The 24,070-nt window shown below is 31.4% G+C and overlaps 1 protein-coding gene across 2 annotated transcripts in view; it reads left to right on the plus strand.

The window, feature by feature from the left end:
* Nucleotides 1-24,070, plus strand: part of LOC144850301 (uncharacterized) — a 40,637-nt gene that overhangs the window by 5,364 nt on the left and 11,203 nt on the right. Inside the window, exons 2-21 of one of the 2 annotated variants that reach the window (XM_078707552.1) lie at nt 3,226-3,400; nt 4,238-4,471; nt 4,941-5,047; nt 5,488-5,576; nt 5,951-5,980; nt 6,300-6,389; nt 7,537-7,641; nt 7,997-8,026; nt 8,190-8,300; nt 9,437-9,547; nt 9,687-9,797; nt 9,930-10,040; nt 10,177-10,287; nt 10,423-10,533; nt 20,120-20,230; nt 20,370-20,480; nt 20,617-20,727; nt 20,859-20,969; nt 21,393-21,503; nt 21,701-22,175. In XM_078707552.1, coding sequence (XP_078563678.1) covers nt 3,226-3,400; nt 4,238-4,471; nt 4,941-5,047; nt 5,488-5,576; nt 5,951-5,980; nt 6,300-6,389; nt 7,537-7,641; nt 7,997-8,026; nt 8,190-8,300; nt 9,437-9,547; nt 9,687-9,797; nt 9,930-10,040; nt 10,177-10,287; nt 10,423-10,533; nt 20,120-20,230; nt 20,370-20,480; nt 20,617-20,727; nt 20,859-20,969; nt 21,393-21,503; nt 21,701-21,726 — 2,107 coding nt within the window. In that variant the 3' untranslated portion in view covers nt 21,727-22,175. Of the gene's footprint in view, nt 1-3,225; nt 3,401-4,237; nt 4,472-4,940; nt 5,048-5,487; nt 5,577-5,950; nt 5,981-6,299; nt 6,390-7,536; nt 7,642-7,996; nt 8,027-8,189; nt 8,301-9,436; nt 9,548-9,686; nt 9,798-9,929; nt 10,041-10,176; nt 10,288-10,422; nt 10,534-20,119; nt 20,231-20,369; nt 20,481-20,616; nt 20,728-20,858; nt 20,970-21,392; nt 21,504-21,700; nt 22,176-24,070 lie in introns of those variants that run through there. The other variant, XM_078707551.1, reaches the window with a different exon arrangement.

Raw genomic sequence — 24,070 nt, forward strand, 5'->3', positions numbered from 1 at the left:
TGCGAATACTGATATTATATAAATCTATTTAAGAATCTAAATAACTCGAATGTGTTCAGTCACAATTAATATAACTCAAATTGTATGTGTAGGCCCATATTGAATAAAATTACTATATCGTATTTTAGAAAATAAATAATATTTGAATTTTAATTAATAGACCTAATGGAAATGAAAAGAACAAAGTGAGAAAAAATATTTTAATCGTAGAATTTGCAAACGATGAAGGAACGAAATATTGTATTTTATTTGTTAGTTGAATGTGAAAAACATTACTTCTCAATGTCAGTAGTTGATTTTATACTGGACATTAGTAGCCAATGGTTATATCGATTCTTAGGGTATACTGTAATATAGTGTAGTTGTGGTGGTTATGATGCTTGGCTACCAATTCAAGGGTCCTGGGTTGAAGTCCTGTCATATGTCAGGGTTTTTTCTAATTACAAATTACAACTCCACTCGCAAAGACTTATGTAGAGCATCTTGTGTATGTTTGTCTTGTGAACAGGATTACCACCTTTAAGAAGGATAGTGAATTGTTTCGCTTATGGTTATCCTTGGCAATTTGCCTAAATAAAGAAAAAAAAGGTGTAGGGTAAATTTAAAGATAGACTAGCTTTCACTATGCCAGATCTACAACATTGTCTGTCTGTGGGCTTTGTTAAGATTTGACCAATCAGTGATAGCATAAAAAATCCTTCCGTGTATTTATGTAGTTTTTGTAGTTTATATAATACCGTCTTTCAAAAGAGGCCGACGTTCATGAATATCATTTTGTCGGCAAACGTTTTAAATAGAAATGCTTTGTTTGTCTGCTTGTGTGAATTTTACTTTTAGATATATTTAGTTATAATATACATGGGAACTGATTTACCGTTACTTATTTTTAAATAAATATCATGCCTAATCAACCGAGACTTAAAAAAATACCAGTTTGTACAAAACGATTAGAAAAGGGGTGTAAGACGTCAGAATGTTCCATGCTGTCGATCTAGACTCTAGATTATATTAAAGATTGAATAATTTTGCTGTGAACTGTTTTTACTGAAATCAATCATCAATCATTGTAGCCTGAAAACCAACAATTGAAGTAAGTAATAATAATAAAGTTATGTTTTCACTGTCTAGTATCATTGTATAGGCCTAAATATGGAAGAAAAATGTTGATGATATAGAGGAAAATATATAATTGAATAAAATTAAGGGAAAATATTATTATCTTGTTTGAAAGTCAGGGAGATTTTTATGTGCCGTTTTTCCTCTAAACATAATACAGGATCGTGTTTGTTTAATGGAATAACAATTTTATTTGTTTGCATTGAACTTCCAAATTCTGTTGTAACTTGAGTGTAGGTCTAATCATGATCGCACAACGTATACAAACAAATTCAGATCAAATATACAATGAGACATATTGAAAAAAAATCATATTAACAAATTAATTGTATTAATTTTTATTAATTTCGGTCCTGTTAAGCCTGCTTTCCTCAATGTATTCGCATTCGTTATTTGTATAAGTGATGCAAAAAATATGAACAATCAATCATTACTGGAAAATTATCTTATAGGCCTATATTTATTGGATATGATTTAGATTATATGGTAGTATGTTCAAATGAAAACTTATATATATGAGATGAACAGTAAAGTTATATTTAAGGTGATTGGTAATAATAATAATAATAAATTGAATGAATTCAAATTGTTTTAAAAATGTGCATACATTTTTTTTTTAAAGTCCCGTGTTCATTCTAGAATGAGCTGTTAGGAGCACATTGTACTAAGCCTCGGAATTATGTAGTAGGATGACAAGTCCATTTCCACGCCGCCTTATCCTCTAGTATTTTCAACCAGGTACTTATTTTACAGTCAAGTGGAAAGTTGAAATTTATAAAAATGAATTTTTAATTAATTGTTCTGTGGGAATTGTTCAGTGGGACAATACATCTATTAAAAGAAGTAATAATATATAGCCTATGCTTAAATTACTAAGAACGATGTACATCAGATGGTACATTACTTGAATTATTTGTTGCAGAATCTGGTTTTTTTTGTGTGTGTGTTACCGCTGCGTCGGTCCTATTTTTGTTTTGTTTTTGAATATTTGAATATTATATCATTCTGTTTGTCCTGATTAATTTCCTTTGTGCAGAAGTAGAAGCGATGAAACAGCTTAGAACTATTCATTAATAATTTTTTGCTCTTAAATGTTATTTTACAAGAAAACAGCGGTATCGGCAAGCGGAAAACAGTAGTCGGGAAAACAACAAATGTATTATAGGCCTATATTATTCCTTATGCGGATCATTCACACAAAACGAGGAGCGGCCCATAGATTATTTGTGGACAAGCTACGTTGTTTCCGCGTCGGTAGCCCGTATAAATTAGCTTTTATGTGAAAATATATTTTTATTCTACAATATATTATCTTACAATAACAGGTACGCCACATTTAATATAAAATAAATAAAAATAGTTCTAATCATACTCTCACGGGAATTTTCATTTGTTACGATAACACCAATTGTTTGCTTTTTTCTTTGTTATGTAGGCCTAGCCTATTTTAATAAATAAAAATAGTTCCAATCATACTCCCACGAGAATTTTCATTTGTTACGATAACACCAATTGTTTGTTTTTTTCTTTGTTATGTATTTTAAAGGTATTGTTGAATGGATGCTAAATGAATAAATGAAATGAAATATACGAAAGTAACTGTTTTTAAATGTATCCGACGTTAAATCTGTAAAGGTGGACCTAATTTCTATTTATTTATTTATGGATGTCGGTGTTAACGCTTCACTAGAAGTATTCACAACATATATCAACATAACTAGGCGATTATTTGTTTCTCCATACGTCTTTACAGTATTTGTTTAATCAATCATACATGAGAAAAAGTCATGTTTGAAGATAAATATCTAACAATTTGAAACATACAAATTACCGGCAGCAGTGTGTCATAATAACACACTATGGTGCACGGGGTAAAAAGACTACTGTATTGATAAGCTGTGAAAGCAACAGTATAACGAAATGTTGAAATTCTTTAGATCAGCCATAGAGATATTATAGTGACTATAATACTACACTATAATATCTCTATGGATCAACTATGCCTGTACTTCTTTTCTTTCTATTGAATACGTACATAGACATGCAAAAACGATACTGTAGTTATAAGCCTATAAAAAAATGTAATGTATTGTAATTTTTTTTTATTAGAATGAGAGAAATATATATTTTTGTTATATTTGTACTTGGCCAATCTAATGGCAATGTACACTCAAGAGTTAGACGATCCACTGATTTCTCTACGAGTGAAGCTCAAGCCATTCTTGACAAACACAATGAACTGAGATCACAAGTTTCTCCAGAAGCAGCCGATATGAAATTTATGGTAAGAACAATGTTTTGTAATGATCACTAATGTGTATGTTTATTAATTATATAGTTATTCAATAAAAGTATTCAGAATTTAATAATACCCCCTGCGCATTAAAATTAATAATATAATTAATATGCCTAGAAATAATTCAAACTCTTGCCGTAACATTAAAATTGATACTATTAGTACGGAGAGATAATCACTAAAAAGTTTAAATAATAAAGATCTTGTTGATATAAATTTGCGGTACACCATTTATGTTAGTTCTGAAAAGAACTGTTTCGATCAATATGCTTTGATCGTCCGCACTACCGCAAACTTATATCAACATTCGCCATGCAAACCTTCAAACAATAAATAAAGATCATGTCATTTGTTCATCTATTCTAAAAGATGCGTACAACGAGATCCAGAAACCTACCACCTAATCATATCCTCTTTTCTGAAATATGCAAACATGATATATCCTGGATCTCGTCATTTGATCAGCTCTTAAGCTCTATCAACGCATAAAATATGGTGTGCCCATATGAACATGATGATTTCATATCACTACCATATTTAAGTATATCACTACTACATTTGGGCACATCACACTTTTTTTATCAAACTAGTTTGACAATATCCTCCTGATCTCGTCATCTGATCGGTTTTTTTTTTATATTAAAGATGCAGGTATAAGATCGAGAACATCATCGTCTAATTATTACTTATAAAACATGTAGACATGTCGTATTAATTATCTATGTGTGTCCTAATCTGTTGCCACTTGTTGGAAACAGTTAACCATGGTAAAAAGTAAAATATAGGTTTTCAGTTTTCAATTATTACTATATTATCAAATAATAGGAATGGGATGACGATTTGGCATCTATGGCACAAGAGTGGTCAGATGGTTGTAGTTTCGCCCATGGTCAACCAGACAATATTTCTCCATTTGACCCTGTCGGACAAAACCTTTGGCTTGGCTCATACCAACCTAACGGTGTAGAGGCAACCCAGGCATGGTACAACGAAGTATCAGATTACGATTATGACACGGATGGGTGTGAACCGGGGCGTGCATGTGGTCATTACACACAGGTAAAAACACTTGAATATATCTGCCACTGATGATCGTAATACCGCCGTATACTGCATTCCATATCAATCAATTTATTTGGAATTTCACCTTTACATCGGTGGCAGTGCACATACACAACATGGTGCATCAAACTGATAATTATCAACATTTCTATCAACAATTCTAAAGTTATGTCAATTGACTCTAATGTTAATAGGCTATTGACATAACATACATAATAATGATAATGAAAATGGATTTTTAAAAGTTTAAAAAACGTTTAAAAACTGAATTTTCTATAATACAACGTTACCAAGAAAATAACAATTTTACTGTTGGTATTCTGTAAATAGCAATGTATATCTTGTAAATTACATATTACCATCATAATTGCGCAAGGAAATCCTAAAAATCACTTCATCTATCTGTAAACACGAAAATGATCCTGTAACATTCATTTTGCTATCTCTATGGTATGTTTATGTATAGGTGGTTTGGGCGGACTCGTATGCAGTGGGCTGCGGCCTTACATTCTGCGAATCTACACCACAGGGTCAGTCGGACGTGTGGCTATTAACGTGTAACTACGGGCCCGCGTACGTATTATGTTTCATCTGATATGTAATCACAATTGTTTTGTTAAAAGTGTTTACCAAATAAGACATAAAATACACTTTACTGTTATTAATGATTATTAAAGTTAATAAGGATATTATTGACAAGTGAGGTGATCAGGTGATTAATCTTAGACCAGGGAAGAGTTAAATTTCATTCTTTCTTAGACCTATAATTTATAGGTACATGTACTATTAATATTGTCCATATAAGGTACGAATGTGAGCGGCTCTATGGATAGGTTTTTTCAAGTTTTCCAATTAATGCCTTTCTATGTTGTAACTATACATGGCTTCCTGATATATCCTACTCAATACGATTTACTATGCTAGGAAGTTGCCATTGACATTTCCGCTTTTAATTAGTTAGGCCTAATTAAGTAAATATATTAATTTGATAAATGATAAACAATCGTTTTCAGTGGTAATTACAATCGACAACCATACGTGAGTGGACCAAGTTGTACCGAGTGTTCCTCGGGTTCTGACGAGTGCTATGAAAATCAATGCCGTAAGTAAGCCACCCGAATACAGTTTTAGTAGATAATGTGAAGCCGGTCACTTGGTCCTAAACCTTATTCGGAACGATTAATGACACTTGCATTAGGACATGAGTAACTGAAAGGAATTGAAACAACTATGTTGCGTGTGCTTGTCAGTTGCGTTCAGTTGCCCGGAGCGCTTATGTAGACACAGTTGATTTGAGTTCCATGTCAAGATAAAGGGTACTTTTAGTCATTTTGCGTAGGCCTAGGCCTACATTTTTTGGCGAATTCTGTAGTAGGTTTAGCCGACAAACATTGCAAACCGAAGGCTCCCTATTAATGGTAGATACGATATCTACAGTAGGCTTATTTATAATATATGAACATGTTTAATTTTTAGGTCCATGTTCGGAACACAGTGAAGAATGTGGTAAGTTTACATTTGTTGTTATAGATTTAAAGTTAACGACTATTATTTTGTTGACATTGTATTGTATGAGTATTCTTTACTTTTTCACACAAAATTCATAACCATATAGTATTAAAATTTAAAAAGTACAATAAAAATGTGAAATAAGTTACAATGTGTTTGATGTTAATAACGTAAATATTTAGGTTCGTTTTATATATTTGTTTCATTATTATTACAGAATTATTTATTATTATATGAAACAATTAAAAACATTTTTTTTGTAAAATTAACTAAATATTTATCACGGCGATTATTTATTTGTACATAATAATTGCAGTTTGCAACCAGGAATGTGAAAACTGTGGAACAATAACTAGTGATTGCAGATGTACTTGTCCAAACGGTTACTATGGAAACGGCTGCACAAGTAAGTAGCCTACCTCGATTTTGAACGAAGAGGTTGATCGTTTAAAAAAAAAAAATATTTTTTACTTTTTTAGGTAAACAATAACAGAACACGTTTGACAAAATACAGATTAACGAATATGAAATAAGAATGCTAACCCGTATCTATCTGTTGTAAAAGTTTTTAATTTCAAATTATTGATAATATTTATATTTTACAGGCTTTGTTGTTATTTGTCTGTTATTGAATAATTATTAATGTTGAGTTTTTAGAAAAGTTGAAATTATATTGCATTGTTATTTGCCAGTATTGAAATTACTAAACGTCCTTGAAATAAAGAATGAAATAATTTCAGGAAAGAAAAGGGATAGGCCTCTGTATGAATATGCATTGTGCTCTCAAAGTTCTTTATCTTAATATAACATTTTGTAGATCACAAATTTCTCTAATTATGATTTTAAATGCAATAATTTATAAATTATTGCTGATACCCTTATCGATATTGATATCGATATCAACTTGTCTGTCTTACTTTTAAAGCTCTCCATAATCTTGCTCTTCAATCTGTCTACAATTAGGCCTACTTGCTAAGATCACAACTAATGAGCGCATTGCCATACGACACTAACGGTGATCTCCTTGTACCCATACCTTACTTGGAACTTTTTAAACAGTCTTTTAGCTACAATGCTCCAACTTTTTGGAATTCTCTTCCTTTAGATATCCGACTTGCCTCATTTTACTCTTCCTTCAAATTTCTGCCCAAGAATCATCTTCTTGTTTAGTTGCTTCCCTTTTCCTGTCTTTTCTTCTGAGATGGCCAATTTATTTCATTTAATTTTTTATTTTTATTTTTTTGGGCTTTATTATATCTTTATAAATTATATTTATTTTAATTTTTAAAGTTTTTTGTTACTTGTTTATGTCTGTCATGTTGTATTTTTGTGAAGGTCCCTAATGATCAGCTTCGGCTGAATGGACCACCCTCGTAAAATATTGTTGAAATAAAATAAATAATATTACACTAATAGTATTCGTTTGATAAACATCTAAATTAACAAAATAATGTCCTTGGCCGGTGCCAAAATGGACACGTTTTACGTTATAATGTATTTTATACTATGGTTTATGGTTTGTGAAATGGTTTTCTGTTGGTTTTCTTTGTTAGCAATTTGTGAAGATACACATGAGAACTGTTATGCAGGCTGGTATCCAGCTCAGTGTGGTCTATCTTACGTCGATAGCGGATGCCCTCTTATGTGTGGGGTATGTGGTAAGTTAACCTACTTAGGTACAAACATATTACAATTCTTACTATGGCAATTAAAATGAAATCAGAACAGAATGAAACACAAATGTATTAAGCTATGTAAAAGAAATATTCGGGGTTTTATTTCATCCATAGCTTTATATTTAAATAAAACACAAAGTACAAAGTACTGTATGTGTTCCACATGTGTTGCGTAATGATGTTTTCTCTTCTCATAAGCCGAATAAACGAAATGTTCTACATTTTGATTTAGATTGTTGTCATATCTGTTACATTGTTTTTTCTTCAGCTTTTAATTGTTCTATTAAAATCTAATTGATATACAATAATAATCGTTTCTTTTTTTTTTTCAAAACAGTCGAAGAAGATGCAGATTTTGTTTGCAATAGTAAGTGCTAACAAATTTAGTTATTTTATTTACGAAAAAAGACTTATACAATACAATAATTATATTGTAATAGTTATCTTAATCAACAATTTTGCTCATCTTATATTAAAACTATAATTATTTTCGTATTTTTATATAAACCTTTATTATCTAATAACTTTAGATGCATGCGACAGTGGTCCTTGTCTTAATGGAGGTACCTGTAACAGCGATGGTTCAGGATACACTTGTACATGTTTGGACACATACACTGGTACAACATGTCAAACACAAAGTAAGAAAAATGAAAAAACATAAACACCAGATACAGATACATTATCCTTTTATTATCCAATATAATGGAAATAACAATGCTCATATCTTGACTTGCCTTAAATAAATATAAAGAAAATGACTATCTTACGAATCTTTTCTTATAATATCGTATCCAAGACCAACATACAATATCCCCAAATAGATAACATCCCTGATGAGTAAAACATTTCTACAAATATCCTGCTTTACCCCAAACGAATCGAGTTTCCTCAAATAGTACAGCCTTGTGTTTATCTTCTTAAAGCCCCCTTCCCTACGTTTTTTAGATCTAATTTAAGATCACAAACTATATTTAATGTAAAAATAATACTATATGGTCCTATTGCGATAACTTTTTTCGTCTTTAAACGGTTAAAAATGTGAAAAATAAGTCGATTCCAATAATTATAGCGGCCCGCTATAAATCCCAAAATGCATTGCGCGCGGATTGATATTTTTGTTTTTCACCTGTAATTCGCCCACTTTTCGATCGATCGTGAGGCCAAAACAAATGGAAGACTCCTAACTTTTCAGCGAAAATACCGGGTTTTCCCCAATTTGTATCAACGGAGTCTGGCAAAAATAGAAAGACAATTAATGCAGCAACTATACAACGTCAGGCTAGGTATATAGCTAGCGTACGATGTTCGTACGTTACCGATGTTTACCAGCTAGGCCTACAAAACTAAGCCTAGCTAGGCTAGGCCTAAGACCGTCCACGAGAGGTCGATCGCCGCAAGCTACTTAGGTAGTGCATTGTTTCTCACTTTTTATCATAATTTACCATAAAACGTACATTTAAGACAAGGAATGACATGGTTTAATGTTTTTAAAGTGATATATATGTATTATTTTCCAAAAAACGTCCAAAATTGCAGGGAAGGGGTCTTTAACTATATGGTCAACATGATCCAACTATTAAGCCTAAAGTCGAACACCACTCCGAGGTACTTATAATTGTTAACAATCTTTTTTTCCTTTAATGTATACCGGAACCATACATTCAGACCTATTATTTTTTCCACACAAACGAATTATTTTAGTATGATTATTGTCGTCATTTCACGAATCATTTTTGTCGTTTTGTCATAAACTATAGTTTACTTTAAAATTTAGATCCATGTGGAAGTAGTCCTTGCCTTAATGGAGGTACTTGTACTAATGATGGTTCAGGATACACTTGTGCATGTTTAGACACATACACTGGTACAACATGTCAAACACAAAGTAAGAAAAACCATAACAACCACAAATATGAAATGTAGAAAAACAAATATCTTATATTCAAATGATTATTGTCGTCATTTCACCAATAATGTTTTGTCGTCGTTTTGTCATGAGCTATGGTTTTCTTTTAACTAACTAGATCCATGTGGAAGTGCTCCTTGTCTTAATGGAGGTACTTGTACCAACGATGGTTCAGGATACACTTGTACATGTTTAGACACATACACTGGCGCGACATGTCAAACACAAAGTAAGATAACCATAAAAACCACACAAACGAAATGTTGAAAAACAAATCCCTTATATTTAAATGATTATTGTCATCATTTCACCAATAATGTTTGTCGTTTTGTCATGAACTATAGTTTTCTTTTAACTCTAGATCCATGTGGAAGTGCTCCTTGTCTTAATGGAGGTACTTGTACCAACGATGGTTCAGGATACACTTGTACATGTTTAGACACATACACTGGCGCGACATGTCAAACACAAAGTAAGATAACCATAAAAACCACACAAACGAAATGTTGAAAAACAAATCTCTTATATTCAAATGATTATTGTCGTCATTTCACCAATAATGTTTTGTCGTCGTTTTGTCATGAACTATGGTTTTCTTTTAACTCTAGATCCATGTGGAAGTGCTCCTTGTTTAAATGGAGGTACTTGTACCAACGATGGTTCAGGATACACTTGTACATGTTTAGACACATACACTGGCGCGACATGTCAAACACAAAGTAAGTAAAACCATAACAACCACAAAAGCGAAGGGTTAAAGAAAATAATACATCATATTTCTGTATGAATATTGTCGTTATTTCACTAATTATTTTTGTCCTTTTGTCATAAAGATAGTTTTCTTTTAATTCTAGATCCATGTGGAAGTGCTCCCTGTCTTAATGGAGGCACTTGTACCAACGATGGTTCAGGATACACTTGTACATGTTTAGACACATACACTGGCGCGACATGTCAAACACAAAGTAAGATAACCATAAACACCACATAAACGAAATGTTGAAAAACAAATCCCTTATTAGGTGATCATTTAGAATAAAATGATCACCTATTGTTATTGTACAAAATCTTTATTATTGTTATTATTATTATTCTTTCTGTACACTTTTGTTTAGCAATTATCTCAAAAAGTTGAATAACAATGATCACAAAAATTTCACAATGTCTTTCAAATACTTTAACTTAGCCATAATAAGCTTTTCAGCGTGATCACTCAACCGTGACGTCATTAATACGCGATTTTGTGAAATCACACTATCAATCATATCTCCATAACTCTTTATCACATATCAATAAAATTCACTATACGTAAACTTCAGGTGAAGGATAAAAATATTAACAAATAAAAACTTACATTTTTCAAGGTCATGCACGTGAAATTGCGCGTTAAAAATTTAAAAAGCTCCAAATTAAGTTTTGATCAATTTAGAGCATGAGTTAGGCCATTTGCGTGTTTCAAAAAATTACTGCGCAAAAATGCGTTTTTGCGTGCGCAATTCTTAAAGTGCGTAAAAAATATGAATTTTTTTTACAAATCGTATTCTACTCACCATCCTTAGTACATTCACCAAATTTGAGTCTGTTCCGACTTAAAATAACGCTATACGAGCAGGTTAAAAATGACAAAATGCGCACATTAATTGTAGAAAAGTGCTAAAAATAGTAAAAAATAAGGCCTTTTTAAAATTAATATAACTCTTCAGAATGCACGATGACCCCCAATTTTTTTAACTTATTCTGGAAGCCAATGAGTTGTAGATATAAATGTATATACACATTAGACGTACAAAATGGTATGACGTCATCATTTGGCCACATGAATTTTTAAAATAGGGTTTTTTCCCCTTTTGTAATGGACCACCATATTCAACAGAGCGCAACTCGCTTATCTGTGATCGATTTTCTTTAAATTTTTAATATATTCTACCTCAACCAATTATGTTACTCATGAGTTGCCAATATTTTCATTTTGATGACGTCATCATGTCTTAAAATTTGATTAACTGTGGTTACATAATTTCACCTACAACGTATATTTGGATACCTTACAGCTCTTCTGAATTAAAGTTGACCTTGATGTTTATAACTTATTATGAGAGCTGGTTAAATGTAGATATGAATTAATATAAAAATTAGGCCTATCGGATCTTGTGACGTTATCATATGGCCAGTTTAAATTAAAAAGCAATTTTTTCATCTCTTTCGTCAAAGTTATACAAATTTTAAAGAGCGCGCACCGCGCTTCTACGTGCCAAATTTTCTTCCAATTGTTATATTTCATTGCTCAATTCTTTATCTTTCGATATTGTTATCCACAAGTTTATTTTGATAATGTCATCAGTGCCAAAAAATTAGAACATGATGTGTGTTCGTAGTTTCACTAATGCTACACTGTATATAGATATACAGTATATACTGTACATAATGTATATATATGGCATATAATAGGCACAACTCAGTACTATAGCGTATAATAGGATGGCATACATCAACATTTTCCGATTGTATGTTAACATACGTGCATGTTTAAAAAATATTAATGTCAATAAAATGATAAAAATGATCACCTATAATTCGTCAAAGTGACGAATTAAATTCTAGTTAGGTGATCATTTAGAATAAAATGATCACCTATTGTTATTGTACAAAATATTATTATTATTCTTCTTTCTGTACACTTTTGTTTAGCAATTATCTCAAAAAGTTGAATAACAATGATCACAAAAATTTCACAATGTCTTTCAAATACTTTAACTTAGCCATAATAAGCTTTTCAGCGTGATCACTCAACCGTGACGTCATTAATACGCGATTTTGTGAAATCACACTATCAATCATATCTCCATAACTCTTTATCACATATCAATAAAATTCACTATACGTAAACTTCAGGTGAAGGATAAAAATATTAACAAATAAAAACTTACATTTTTCAAGGTCATGCACGTGAAATTGCGCGTTAAAAATTTAAAAAGCTCCAAATTAAGTTTTGATCAATTTAGAGCATGAGTTAGGCCATTTGCGTGTTTCAAAAAATTACTGCGCAAAAATGCGTTTTTGCGTGCGCAATTCTTAAAATGCGTAAAAAATATGAATTTTTTTTACAAATCGTATTCTACTCACCATCCTTAGTACATTCACCAAATTTGAGTCTGTTCCGACTTAAAATAACGCTATACGAGCAAGTTAAAAATGACAAAATGCGCACATTAATTGTACAAAAGTGCTAAAAATGGTAAAAAATAAGGCCTTTTTAAAATTAATATAACTCTTCAGAATGCACGATGACCCCCAATTTTTTTAACCTATTCTGGAAGCCAATGAGTTGTAGATATAAATGTATATACACATTAGACGTACAAAATGGTATGACGTCATCATTTGGCCACATTAATTTTTAAAATAGGGTTTTTTCCCATTTTGTAATGGACCACCATATTCAACAGAGCGCAACTCGCTTATCTGTGATCGATTTTCTTTAAATTTTTAATATATTCTACCTCAACCAATTATGTTACTTATGAGTTGCCAATATTTTCATTTGGATGATGTCATCACGTCTTAAAATTTAAATAACGGTGGTTACGTAATTTCACCTACAAGGTATACTTGAATACCTTACAGCTCTTCTGAATTAAAGTTGACCTTGATGTTTATAACTTATTATGAGAGCTGGTGAAATGTAGATATGAATTATTATAAAAATTAAGCCTATCGGATGTTGTGACGTTATCATATGGCCAGTTGAAGTTAAAAAGTATTTTTTTCATCTCTTTCGTCAAAGTTATACAATTTTTAAAGAGCGCGCACCGCCCTTCTACGTGCCAAATTTTCTTCCAATTGTTATATTTTATTGCTCAATTCATTATCTTTCGATATTGTAATCCACAAGTTTATTTTGATAATGTCATCAGTGCCGAAAAATTAGAACATGATGTGTGTCCGTAATTTCACCAATGCTACACTGTATATAGATATACAGTATATACTGTACATAATGTATATGGCATATAATAGGCACAGCACTATAGTATAACCGTATAATAGGATGGCATACATCAACATTTTCTGATTGTATTTTAAAATACGTGCATGTTTAAAAAATATTAATGTCAATAAAATAATAAAAATGATCACCTATAATTCGTCAAAGTGACGAATTAAATTCTAGTTATTATTATTATTCTTCTTCTTTCTGTACACTTTTTGTTTAACAATTATCTCAAAAAGTTGAAAAACAATGATCACAAAAATTTCACAATGTCTTTCAAATACTTTAACTTAGCCATAATAAGCTTTTCAGCGTGATCACTCAACCGTGACGTCATTAATACGCGATTTTGTGAAATCACACTATCAATCATATCTCCATAACTCTTTATCACATATCAATAAAATTCATTATACGTAAACTTCAGGTGAATGATAAAAATATTAACAAATAAAAACTTACATTTTTCAAGGTCATGCACGTGAAATTGCGCGTTAAAAATTTAAAAAGCTCCAAATTAAGTTTTGATCAATTTAGAGCATGAGTTAGGCCATTTGCGTGTTTCAAAAAATTACTGCGCAAAAATGCGTTTTTACGTGCGCAATTCTTAAAATGCGTAAAAAATATGAATTTTTTTTACAAATCGTATTCTACTCACCATCCTTAGTACATTCACCAAATTTGAGTCTGTTCCGACTTAAAATAACGCTATACGAGCAGGTTAAAAATGAAAAAATGTGCACATTAATTGTACAAAAGTGCTAAAAATAGTAAAAAATAAGGCCTTTTTAAAATTAATATAACTCTTCAGAATGCACGATGACCCCCAATTTTTTTAACTTATTCTGGAAGCCAATGAGTTGTAGATATAAATGTATATACACATTAGACGTACAAAATGGTATGACGTCATCATTTGGCCACATGAATTTTTAAAATAGGGTTTTTTCCCCTTTTGTAATGGACCACCGTATTCAACAGAGTGCAACTCGCTTATCTGTGATCGATTTTCTTTAAATTTTTAATATATTGTACCTCAACCAATTATGTTACTTATGAGTTGCCAATATTTTCATTTGGATGATGTCATCACGTCTTAAAATTTAAATAACGGTGGTTACGTAATTTCACCTACAAGGTATACTTGAATACCTTACAGCTCTTCTGAATTAAAGTTGACCTTGATGTTTATAACTTATTATGAGAGCTGGTGAAATGTAGATATGAATTATTATAAAAATTAAGCCTATCGGATGTTGTGACGTTATCATATGGCCAGTTGAAGTTAAAAAGTAGTTTTTTCATCTCTTTCGTCAAAGTTATACAATTTTTAAAGAGCGCGCACCGCCCTTCTACGTGCCAAATTTTCTTCCAATTGTTATATTTTATTGCTCAATTCATTATCTTTCGATATTGTTATCCACAAGTTTATTTTGATAATGTCTACAGTGCCGAAAAATTAGAACATGATGTGTGTCCGTAATTTCACCAATGCTACACTGTATATAGATATACAGTATATACTGTACATAATGTATATGGCATATAATAGGCACAGCACTATAGTATAACCGTATAATAGGATGGCATACATCAACATTTTCTGATTGTATTTTAACATACGTGCATGTTTAAAAAATATTAATGTCAATAAAATTATAAAAATGATCACCTATAATTCGTCAAAGTGACGAATTAAATTCTAGTTAGGTGATCATTTAGAATAAAATGATCACCTATTGTTATTGTACAAAATCTTTATTGTTGTTTTTGTTATTATTCTTTCTGTACACTTTTGTGTAACAATTATCTCAAAAAGTTGAATAGCAATGATCACAAAAATTGTACAATGTCTTTCAAATACTTTAACTTAACCATAATAAGCTTTTCAGTGTGATCACTCAACCGTGACGTCAATAATACGCAATTTTGTAAAATCACACTATTAACCATATCTCCATAATTCATTATCACATATCAATGAAATTCACTACACGTAAACTTTATGCCAAGGGTAAAAATATAAGCAAATAAAAACTTGCGTGTTTCAAGGTCATGCACGTGAAATCACGCGTTAAAAATTTAAAAAGCTCAAAATTGAGTTTTGATCAAATTAGAGCATGAATTAGGCCATTTGCATGTTTCAAAAAATTACTGCGCAAAAACACGTTTTTGCGCACACAAATTTTAAAAAGCATAAAAAATAAAATTTGATGTATACATCACATTCTACTCAAGATCCTTAGTACATTCACCGATTTTGAGTCCATTCCGACTTAAAATAACTCTATACGAGCACATTAGAAATGACAAAATGCGCACATTAATTTCACAAAAGTTCTGAAAATGGTGAAAAATAGGTCTTTTTTAAAATGAAAATAACTCTTCAGAATGCAAGATGACCCCCAATTTTTTTATCTTATTCGGGAAGCCATTGAGTTGTAGATATGAATTCGTGTACACATTTGACGTACAAAATGTTGTGATGTCATCAAATGGCCACTTGAATTTAAAATTAAGTTTTTTTCTCTTTCGTCATATAATTATCACATTCAATAGAACGCATCTCTGTTATTTTGTTCCTGATTTTTGCTCAAATTTAAGTATGTGATTTCTCAATTAATTGGCTTTCTCATGACTTGCCACTATTTTCATTTTGATAACGTCATCACGCGTAAAACCTTGAATAACGTAGGTCGTGTAATTTCAACTTCGCCGTGAATTTAAATATCTTACAGCTCTTCAGAATTGAAGGTTACCTTGATTATTATAATTTATTATGAAAGCTAATGAAATGTAGATATGAATTCATATAAAAATCAAGCCTATCGGATGTTGTGACGTTAACATATGGCCAGATGAAGTTAAAAAGTAGTTTTTTCATCTTTTTCGTCAAAGTTATACAAATTTCAAAGAGCGCACACAGCGCTTCTACGTGCCAGATTCTCTTCCAATTCTTATATTTATTTGCTCAATTCATAATCTTTCGAAATCGCCATTTTCGAATTTATTTTGATAATTCCATCATACGAAAAAAATTAGAACATGATATGTGTCCCGTGATTTCACCTATGCTACACTGTATATAGATATACAGTATATACTGTACATATTGTATATGGCATATAATAGGCACAACTCAGCACTATAAGCGTATAATAGGATGGTATACATCTACATTTTCTGATCGTATGTTAACATACGTGCATGTTTTAAAAAAAATGAATTTCAGTAAAATGATAAAAATGATCACCTATAATTCGTCAAAGTGACGAATTAAATTCTAGTTAGGTGATCATTTAGAATAAAATGATCACCTATTGTTATTGTATCAAATCTTTATTCTTCTTCTTATTCTTATTATTTATTTCTCTCTGTACAAATTTGTGTAACAATTATCTCAAAAAGTTAAATGTCAATGATCACAAAAATTACACAATGTCTTTCAAATACTTTAACTTAGACATAATAAGCTTTTCAGCGTGATCACTCATCCGTGACGTCACGTATACGCCATTTTGTGAAATCACATTATCAATCATATCTCCATAATTCATTATCACATATTAATGAAATTCACTACACGTAAACTTCAGGTCAAGGGTAAAAATATTAGCAAATAAAAACTCGCGCGTTTCAAGGTCATGCGCATGGAATCGCGCGTTAAAATTTTAAAAAGCTCAAAATTAAGTTTTGATCAATTTAGAGCATGAAATAGGCCATTTGCGTGTTTTAAAAAATTACTGCGCAAAAACATGTTTTTGCGCACGGGATTTTTAAAAAGCGTAAAAAATAAAATTTGATGTACACATCACATTCTACTCATAATCCTTAGTACATTCTCCGACTTTGAGTCCATTCAGACTTAAAATAACGCTATACGAGCACGTTAAAAATGACAAAATGCGCACATTAATTGTACAAAAGTGCTAAAAATGGTAAAAAGTAGGGCCTTTTTAAAATGAATATAACTCTTCAGAATGGAAGATGACCCCCAATTTTTTTAACTTAATATGGAAGCAAATGAGTTGTAGATATAAATGTATATACACATTAGACGTACAAAATGATATGACGTCATCAAAAGGCCACTTGAATTTAAAAATTAGTAATTTTTATATTTTTGTGTGGGTTATCACATTCAATAGAGCGCATCTCCGTTATTTGAACCCAATTTTTGCACAAATTTTAGTATGTGCTTGCTCAATTAATTATCTTTCTCATGAGTTGTCAACATTTTTATTTTGATGACGTCATCACGCGTAAAAACTTGAAAAACCAAGGTCGTGTATTTTCAGCTACACCATACATTTGAATATCTTACAGCTCTTCAGAATTAAAGGTGACCTTGAAGATTATAATTTATTATAAAAGCTGATGAAATGTAGATATGAATTCATATAAAAATTAGGCCTATCGGATGTTGTGACATTATGAAATTGTCAGTTGAAGTTAAAAAGTAGTTTTTTTCTCTCTTTCGTCAAATGTATACAAATTTCAAAGAGCGCGCATTGCGCTTCTACGTGTCAAATTCTCTTCCAATCCGTATATTTATTTGCTCAATTCATTATCTTTCGAAATTGTCATCTTCGAGTTTATTATGATAATTCCATCATACCAACAAATTAGAACATGATGTGGGTCCCGTAATTTCACCTATGCTACACTGTATATAGATATACAGTATATACTGTACATATTGTATATGACACATAATAGGTACAACTCAGCACTATAAGTGTATATGCATCATGTCATAGGATGGCGTACATTTACGATCGCATGTTAACGTACATGCATGTTTAAAAAATGTTAATTTCATTAAAATGATGAAAATGATCACCTATAATTCGTCAAAGTGACGAATTAAATTCTAGTTAGGTGATCATTTAGAATAAAATGATCACCTATTGTTATTGTACAAAATCTTTATTATTGTTTTCCTTGTTGTTTTTATTCTTCTTTCTGTACACTTTTTGTGTAACAATTATCTCAAAAAGTTGAATTGCAATGATCACAAAAATTACACAATGTCTTTCAAATACTTTAACTTAGACATAATAAGCTTTTCAGCGTGATCACTCATCCGTGACGTCATTTATACGCCATTTTGTGAAATCACATTATCAATCATATCTCCATAATTCATTATCACATATTAATGAAATTCACTACACGTAAATTTCAGGTAAGGGTAAAAATATTAGCAAATAAAAACTCGTGCATTTCAAGGTCATGCGCGTGAAATCACGCGTTAAAATTTTAAAAAGCTCAAAATTAAGTTTTGATCAATTTAGAGCATGAATTAGGCCATTTGCGTGTTTCAAAAAATTACTGCGCAAAAATGCGTTTTTGCGCGCGCGATACTTAAAAAGCGTAAAAAATATGAATTTTTTTTACAAATCTCATTCTACTCACCATCCTTAGTACATTCACCAAATTTGAGTCAGTTCCGACTTAAAATAACGCTATACGAGCACGTTAAAAATGACAAAATGCGCACATTAATTTTACAAAAGTTCTGAAAATGGTGAAAAATAGGTCTTTTTTAAAATGAAAATAATTCTTCAGAATGCAAGATGACCCCCGATTTTTTTAACTTATTCTGGAAGCCATTGAGTTGTAGATATGAATTCATGTACACATTTTACGTACAAAATGTTTTGACGTCATCAAATGGCCACTTGAATTTACAAATTAGGATTTTTTATCTTTTTGTGTAGATTATCACATTCAACAGAGCGTATCTCGGTTATTTGTGCTCGAATTTTGCACAAATTTCAGTATGTGCTTGCTTAATTATTTATCTTTCCATGAGTGGTCAGCGTTTTCATTTTAATGACGCCATCGCGCGTAAAACCTTGAATAATGTAGGTCGTGTAATTTCACTTACACCATACATTTGAATATCTTACAGCTCTTCAGAATTAAATGTGACATTGAAGATTATAAATTATTATGAAAGCTGATGAAATGTAGATATGAATTCATATAAAAAATAAGCCTATCGGATGTTGCGAAGTTATCATATGGCCAGTTGAAGTTAAAAAGTAGTTTTTAAATTTCTTTAGTCAAAGTTATACAAATTTCAAAGAGCGCGCATTGCGCTTCTACGTGCCAAATTCTCTTCCAATTCTTATATTTATTTGCTCAATTCATTATCTTTCGAAATTGTCAACTTCAAGTTTATTTTGATAATTCCATCATATCAAAAAATTTGAACATTGTGTGGTTCCTGTAATTTCACCTATGTTACACTGTATATAGATATACTGTACACTGTACTGTATAGAGTATATATTCTATGACACATAATAGGTACAACTCAGCACTATAAGCATATGCATCATGTCGTAGGATGGCGTACATCAACTTTTTACGATCGTATGTTAACGTACGTGCATGTTTAAAAAATGTTAATTTCATTAAAATGATAAAAATGATCACCTATAATTCGTCAAAGTGACGAATTAAATTCTAGTATTTAAATGATTATTGTCATCATTTCACCAATAATGTTTGTCGTTTTGTCATGAACTATAGTTTTCTTTTAACTCTAGATCCATGTGGAAGTGCTCCTTGTCTTAATGGAGGTACTTGTACCAACGATGGTTCAGGATACACTTGTACATGTTTGGAGACATACACCGGTACAACATGTCAAACACAAAGTAAGTAATTAAAACCATAACAACCACAAAAGCGAAGGTTTAAAAAAAATAATACATCATATTTCTGTATGAATATTGTCGTTATTTCACTAATTATTGTTGTCGTTTTGTCATAAAGATAGTTTTCTTTTAACTCTAGATCCGTGTGGCAGTGCTCCCTGTCTTAATGGAGGTACTTGTACCAACGATGGTTCAGGATACACTTGTACATGTTTGGACACATACACTGGTACAACATGTCAAACACAAAGTAAGAAAAACGATAAATATAACCACATAAACGAAATGTTGAAAAACAAATCCCTTATATTTAAATGATCATTGTCGTCATTTCACCAATAATGTTTGTCGTTTTGTCATGAACTATAGTTTTCATTTAACTCTAGATCCATGTGGAAGTGCTCCTTGTCTTAATGGAGGTACTTGTACCAACGATGGTTCAGGATACACTTGTGCATGTTTGGACACATACACTGGCACTACATGTCAAACACAAAGTAAGATAACCATAAACACCACAAAAACGAAATGTTGAAAAACTAATACCTTATATTCAAATGATTATTGTCGTCATTTCACCAATAATGTTTCTCGTTTTGTCATAAACATAGTTTTATTTTTACTCTAGATCCATGTGGAAGTGCTCCTTGTCTTAATGGAGGTACTTGTATCAACGATGGCTCTGAATACACGTGTGCATGTCTGGAGCCGTATATTGGCCTGACATGTGAAACACAAGGTAAGCCCAGAAAAAATACTATAGGATAAGATAGGTAAAAAAAAATATGTTCATAATTTATTATAATGTTACCACACTCATTGCTAACACAACCCTATCATCCTTACGATTAGGCTTCAGTCACCTACTCTCTATTCCTCCTAAAATAATCATAAAAATACATAAACACAACAAAAACGGTAAAGAAGGTAAGACAAGAGAAAAAATAATGGTTTCACTTGTAAAAAGACAAAATAAATGGTTACAATTTTTACTAAAAAGCCATTGCATCTATAAAAAATTAGGCATTGTTTCCTACAAAGTGTTAGGGCAGAGACAATAATAATTACTCTCACAGATCCCGAAAGATAGCCTACGAACTCAAAATAACTAAAACTACTAACCATCTCAATATATGATAACCATGAATTATTAATTAATTAGAAAATGATTGCAGCTTAAATTGTTTGAATGGAGGGGAGTGTGGTTACAATGGCGATGGTGATGAAATGTGTACATGCCCACATGGCTTTACAGGAGAAACTTGCCGCAGAGGTATGTTAATTTGATCAAACATGAGTAGTAGTAGTATATATCAATATATAAAAAATACACGAGAGACTGGTCATTCTTTGTAAATAAAAGTAGAACTTTCGCATGTAGCAGGTAAATGTGTTTAATCACTTGTTTTCAAAGCATTTGAAATCATAGTTACAGATCTAATTTTATAATATTTCTTTTTAATTTCACAGTAACTGCGTATTGCCCTTGTTACTAAAGGGTTAGTGAAAAAAAGGAACATTTATAAGATATATAGACCCGTCATAGGCCTACATACACTAATGGAGAGTGGTCAAAACACTTGTTTTAACATTTATCAAGATCAAGATATCGAGATCAATATTAGAAAATATCGTATCTTTGAATAATTTATAGGCCGACATAAGATTGTAAAACTCCTACACGTAGACGGGTTTCTCTGTATGACAGTTAAGTATTAGTAACGGTCGCAAAAGATATCAATTAAGGTTGGAAATCGAATACTTGTAACTAATTGGGTGGAGGGAAATAAAGTTATTCAAAATTAACACATATTAATGGATAACAATGTAAAGCTTAGTTGTGAAAACATTAAAAGCTAGACAAATTGAAGAAAAAGTGTATACAAAAATAATATGCCTGAACTTTCTTGCGGTGTGCGTTCACACTTTCAAATGTATTTCTAAAGCTCTGTCTACACTATTAAAATTTATATGACAATAAAGTGCGATGTGCCCAAATATGGTAGTGGTATGCTCAAATATGGCAGTGATATTCTCAAATACGTAGTGATATGACATGTTCATATATGGTCACATCACATTTTTAGTCGCGTGGACGCGACTCTATAGTTCACTATGTCGGTCGGTCTGTCTGTCGGTCTGTCTGTCGGTCTGTCTGTCGGTCCGGTATCACTATGCATTGTAGCACGCGACTTAATGACTGTTGGCCTTGTTCTCAGATAAAGTTTGATAGTGTAGACAGAGCTTAACATACGTAAAATACAGTACAATGTAACATGCATACAGTACAATTTGTTTCCTACAAAAAAATAATTAACATACAGAAATTTGAATAATTTTCATACTATTATCGAGTATTAGCAACATATTCTTAAACCTCATTGAAGGCAAAAGTAAATATAAATTCATTACTAAAAGAATGTTGCTGAATTAATATCACTTGTAATATATGTGTTATTGTTAATATTGGAGGAGACTGACATACAACAGTTTTATTGTCTGCTGAAATTAGTGTCAAGGTCGATATCCAATACCATTCTTCCATGAGATTTTCAGTCTCATTCATCAGAATTACTTTATATAGCATGCTTTTATGAAACATAAATGCCAACAATTTTCCTTTACAACGCATTGCCCGTGAGATCCTAAGTTAAATTGCCAGCAAAAGCGGGCAACAACTCGAGTCGTACCCGAGTTGTAACCATCACCTATGCGGAATTCCAAGCCTGGAGAGAGTAAACGCCAAAATGCACTGAACAAGTGCTCAAATTGAGCAGTAGGCATGATTGCGTATCATAACAAATGACATCATAGGGTAGCAGTCAACATAGTGCCATGAAATGAATTTGTGCTCTCACGCAGAGACACTAATTGTTTAGCCTCTCAACGTACTAATTTATTAATTAACAATATTACAATTAAACTACACCATTTAATAGCTAAATTATTTCTTTTGCAAAAATGATAAAAATAAAAATTCTAAATACAAATATCTTTAAGCTAAAATTATGTGTTTTGTTCTCTACTAAACGCGTTTTTTCGCGTTATCGTCGCTTCAAGGCGTCACATGACACTTTAGTTTCTTTCTTTCTTTCAAAAGATGACGACGTTCAGAAGTTTTATTTTTTCGACCGAACTGTACTTATTGAAGTGATAAACAATTGTTGGTTGAACGTCACTTAGGCCTATTTCTATTAACAAAATCCCATGCCTAATCAACCAAAGTTTAAATAAATACCACAAACAGTGAGAGAACAAAACGCTTAGAAAAACAAAATGGGCGTTCGACGTCAGAATATCCCATGCTAGGCGATCTAAACAACTAGATTATGCTTAAATCTAAGTGTGATTAGTGGATAGTTTATTCTGTGTTATTACGAGAAATAACTGAGACATTTACAATTTACCTGAGCCTAGATTTGTGAACAGTACTGAAGATTACGAATAATTCAAGTAAGTATTAATAGGCCTAATTATGTTATCTTCTTTTTTGACTGTATTTACGCCATCATCTTCATCAGAAGATATAATTATATATACATAAATACAATTAAGCAAACGATTTGTTTAAAGGTGGTTATGTTTTATCTTGTTTGAAAGGTAAATTGTAGTCAAGCGACAAGATTCATTAGGTGTTAATTATCATACGCTATTATTATAAAATCGTATGAGAATCTGGTGTGTTGAACGGAATAAAATAAAAATGTTTTCTTTTGTTTTATTTATTTTTTTTTTTTTTCTAATCGTCATCTCACGATCTCACGAAGTACACAGAAAAATTCGGATTGAAAATATCAAGAGCCATAAATGTATTGTTTCAATTTTATTTTTATTTAATAA

This window comes from Antedon bifida, chromosome 8 (assembly GCF_963402885.1).
Source record: "Antedon bifida chromosome 8, ecAntBifi1.1, whole genome shotgun sequence".
In the NCBI taxonomy this organism is placed as follows: domain Eukaryota; kingdom Metazoa; phylum Echinodermata; class Crinoidea; order Comatulida; family Antedonidae; genus Antedon; species Antedon bifida.